Raw genomic sequence first — 4,602 nt, forward strand, 5'->3', positions numbered from 1 at the left:
ATTTGTTTTACCAGGGTTCTGCACCTCTGGACTGTGAAAAAGTGAAAAGTTACTGTAAAAGATTATGTTTGATGATATTTGTCTTTGTTATTTACTTGAAATGTTTATCTTTGATTGATGTAGCAATGAGGGTTTTTAAATCTGATAAATTCATTTATTTGTTATAATAACACAGACGTTTTCTTACTTTTTTTCTAACTAAGGCTATTTTTTTTCATCTGATAAATGTCCTTAACTTGAATACATGATCAAATAAAGAGACAGTTATTTAACAATATGTTAAAGAGTAGTTACATTTATACAGTCTTACAGTTGCAACTGGCCCTTTGAGGGTAATCGTAATGCTTATGTGGCCCTTGGTGAAAATGAGTTTGACACCCCTGCTCTAAACTGTGCACAAGAAAAAAATCTGATGTTATTTATATAACAGGGCTCTAGTAAATCTATCATTATGCAAAAAAATAAAATGTATACGATCTATCAATGATAACAGCAAACAGTTATTCTGCCTAAAAGTCAAAAATATTTCATTTCATATTTCGTTTCATTCCAGACACTGAAACAGGCCCTCCAATATATTGCTATTTGGGATGCATAGTAAAGAGCTCAAAGCAGATCTTTACTTCAATGATATTTAAGGGCACACAATTATTTTGTATGAGTTTTACACATTCCTCTTACTTTACAATACCACATATTGTACCTGTACAGCATTTAGAGCGTTATGACATTATACTGTGCAATAATACAGATTTGTAATAAGTAGAAATTTGATGTACTATTTCTTCTGAGGTATCTATCTACCTCTGGTTATATTAGGCCATTGCAGATAATGTTGCAAATCAGCAATGTGACACAGTATGTCGTCTGATATCACATTCACTAGTTTTTTTTTTTGACACAACCAACATCAGCTATCCAGTATGTAAAAAGCTACTTCTATTTGAGAGTAGGACAGGTGGCTTCTAAAGAGTTGCAGTACCTTTTATTTGGCTGCATCCTTTTGTCTCCTCTCTTCCATGTTATCCGTGGTTTGGGTGATGCTCTGGGTTTGCATTCTAGCGATACATCTTTTCCAAGAGTGGCAATGACCCGTATGGGATTGTAGACAAAGATAGGTGCTGACGCTGTGTAGACACACACACACACACAACATTTAAAGGTGTATTTTTAAAAAAGAAGTAAAAGAAGAAAATAATGTATGTCATATCATGGTAAACACACCTATGTTCATACTGTATGTGATTTATTATTTCTAAACTTTGGCTCTTGTATTTGTAAGAGATGTACAATCATTTATCTATCTTTAGATCGAACGGCACCTGCCCTCTAGTGGTAAAACAAGCTTTCTAAATGCAGTTTTAATTATTGTGTCGTTGCTGGAATGTAACAGATTTATAAACGTAATACTCGTTACACCTCTGCAACTGTGGCATTTCAAAGTAATTATTTGAAAAATGCTAGAGGGTTAAGACTGACACATCATGACTCAAAACACTGCTTGATCAAAATGCTAATTTGTTTCGGTGTAATAACTAGATTTTCCACATGAAGTATTCCAAAGAATGCTTCTCTACATAACTATGCTTTTAAGTGCTGTATAATGTACCATACTTAAGTCTTAATTCTGGGCTAATTCAGTATCCACTACAATTATACAAATATGCATTGTTTTTTGCAGCTTAATTCCTAAATAACTGTGAGCATGTTAATAATGATATGGTTGGATGATTTGTACTACTTTGAAAATTAATTAATTGAAAATTGTTTTAACTTACATTTAACCACCCTACCTAAGTAAATAATAAATACATACTATAAACCTTTTTAACAGTCATGGCTTGCTCAAGATTCTGAATTAATCAGTAATGGTCTAAATAAGCCTTTAGGCACTAAAGTTGATGTGGTACTTGTATAGAGCTGTATTACACATCAAGGCCATCTAGAAGCTGCAAGGCTTTGTCAACCATGATTATTCAAATCCCGAATGATGCTTTATAGGTGACATTATCCACAATGACAATTCAATCCCATCTGTAGCTACAGGCTGACCCCTCTCCCTGTAACACTTGTGTCTTTGAGCCTGAGTAGTTGCCTTAATGGCAGAGGTCCCTCTAGACATGAAAAGCAGCAGAAAACAGAGAAGTTGCTGTGTGTATTTGTTTTAATCAAAATAAGAGCAGGCCTGTAGCTGGTGGCAGCAGTACCCTTATTGCTTCAGTGCTACCCTCTCAGAAGAGCTGGATCTGGGACAAGATCACAGGCATGAGGGCAGCCACTGCCCCCATGTAGCCTCCAGTGATCGCTCATCTACAGGCTGTTATTAGCCATATAATCTGTCCTGATAGTGTTTGCTTGTGGATATCTTCACAGAGCACAGGTCACTGGGAAGTGATGCCTGGGGGTATAGTTATGAAAACATTCATCACCAGCTTCCAAATATCATCATTGTGACTCTGACTCTAAGGAAGGCAAAAGCACCTCCTCATCAGCTTAGATAAGGCTTATTAAAAGCTAAAACTTCTCACTCTAGCAGACAACGCTGTGAATTCAAATTTAGTAATCCAGTAGTAACAGAGGTTGTTTTACACAGATTTAAAACTGATAGTTTAGGGATAAACATGTCATAGATCTTCCACAAAGAACGTTATCCATTTGCAATAAGATTTTCAAAATGCCACAGATTCCCCTTCAAAAAAGGGCACGCCACACAGACAGTAAATCAAACTGTCCCTCGGGGATACACAAAAGGGGAATGGGTGTCACCAGATGTGTCCCAGTATTGAAGATGACAAGGAGAAAATAGTGCATCAACACAGAACAGTGGACTATCACTTTGTTTTTAGCCTGAAGCCTTAAGTCTGAAGAGCACAGTTTCCTTGGCTTTTAATGTCCTTAAATTTCCTTACAAGTTAAGTACATGTGAAGCATGTTTTGCTCGATACAAAAAGGATATTAATACTCATTACAAAATAATAAAAACATTGTAGACTGTGAGAGTTGACAATTAATGAGAATTATAAGGGATTATTAAATGATAATAACACATGCTGACTATTAAATACCTGATGAAAGTCAAGCCCGAAGTGAAGGTTTGGTTTTTCTAAGTAATGGGCATTGTGATGTTGGTTCTGCTTTGATGACAAACAATAGAGCAAAGATAAGACCCTAATGGAATCATTAAACTCCATCAAAGAAAGCATTGATGTCTGTCTTCTAGTGTTTGCTCCCATTATTATAAATCTATACCTACAAGTCATTTCTTTCATTCTCCTCAGAATAACGTAGAACTGTTCCAGACTCTCCTCGACTTGATGCATGCAAACACTTCATCGAATATAACCATAAGGGTCCTTCTTTTATTCATGCCGTCCACTGCCTGGGTTAAATCAGGGACCATTGATTGGCAATCAGCACATCTCACAGTTCAGCGCTACCCACTTGCATTTCAATCTCCTTACCTATCATCCAGTACCTTATTCAGATGCCAATACTCGCTCTACAATTTTATTCTTTGCAGAGTATCAAGAAATATGCTTGCCCGAAAGGAAAAGTTGCCTCATAAAATTTACACAAACAATCTTTTTATTTTAATACCATGTTTTGTCTAATTTTAATTATAAACCAAAGGTGTGACTACCTAAAATCTTGAGTTCAGCATTAGAGTAGATGGCCCCGTATTTATTTTCTGCAACACACTGGTACATTGCTGAGTCCGTCTGCTGCACTTTTTGAATGCTCAGTTCTCCATTTACTATTTCAACTCGACCCTGTAACAAGAAAAAGGTATAAAGGAACATCACATCTGAAAATAGATATACTACACATAAAAAAGCTGCATATTGTTGATCTGTAGTTTCACAGGAATAATTCAGATGTTTCATGGTACAAAAGGACCAGGTACTGTGTATAAAGGTAGCTTACCTGAGATGTCAAGGGCAAACCATTGCGAAGCCAGCGATAGGTGGGCCGGGGCCTCCCCATGGCCTTGCACTCCCATTGGAGCTTCTCTCCACTATCCATCTGAGTATCATTAATCATTCTGACCCACTGAGGGAGGGCTTGAAGATAGAAAAGATTATAGAAGATATAGAAGATTTTAAGAATAAGTAATATATCCTTGAAACATACACAAGGCACAAGTATAGCCACTTGTATGTTATACATGAAGAAACAGGCATGCACAACTACACTGTCAACACACATTGTAAGAGGTTGTATTTAAGACAGTGCTTAAAGGGAGAGTGCTCCCTTTATGAGCCCCGAGAGCTTCGGAGAAGCTCCGCCCCCTAAATTTCAAATCTCTTGAGGTTTCGCCATAGTTGAAACGCCTTCGCCCTTGCCTGGTCATATAACTTTCTTCTCTGTTTTTACTCTTCAGACCTTTACATCTTTGGCTGTTTCTCGGCTAGCTCTCCATCACAGTGCCAGCATGTTCGAATGTGCCAGTGTATAGAACTCTCTCTCTCACTGCCCCCCTCGCACCATTACTCCTGTCCATGAGCACTAACATTAATGACTGGTTGGAGCAATGTTGTGGGGAAGGTACACACCATTTCTTTGTTATCCAATTCACAGAGCCAGGGCTTTGTTGGAAGACGT

General features: G+C 37.3%; 1 protein-coding gene across 7 annotated transcripts in view; it reads right to left on the minus strand.

Annotated features, from left to right (window-relative positions):
- cntn5 (contactin 5) overlaps positions 1-4,602 on the minus strand; it is a 118,378-nt gene that overhangs the window by 29,055 nt on the left and 84,721 nt on the right. For all 7 annotated transcript variants that reach the window (XM_046074226.1, XM_046074231.1, XM_046074230.1 and 4 more), the window contains exon 12: positions 983-1,127. In XM_046074226.1, coding sequence (XP_045930182.1) covers positions 983-1,127 — 145 coding nt within the window. The remainder of the gene's footprint in view (positions 1-982; positions 1,128-4,602) is intronic.

The sequence above is a fragment of the Micropterus dolomieu genome, linkage group LG17 (assembly GCF_021292245.1).
Source record: "Micropterus dolomieu isolate WLL.071019.BEF.003 ecotype Adirondacks linkage group LG17, ASM2129224v1, whole genome shotgun sequence".
NCBI classification, from domain to species: domain Eukaryota; kingdom Metazoa; phylum Chordata; class Actinopteri; order Centrarchiformes; family Centrarchidae; genus Micropterus; species Micropterus dolomieu.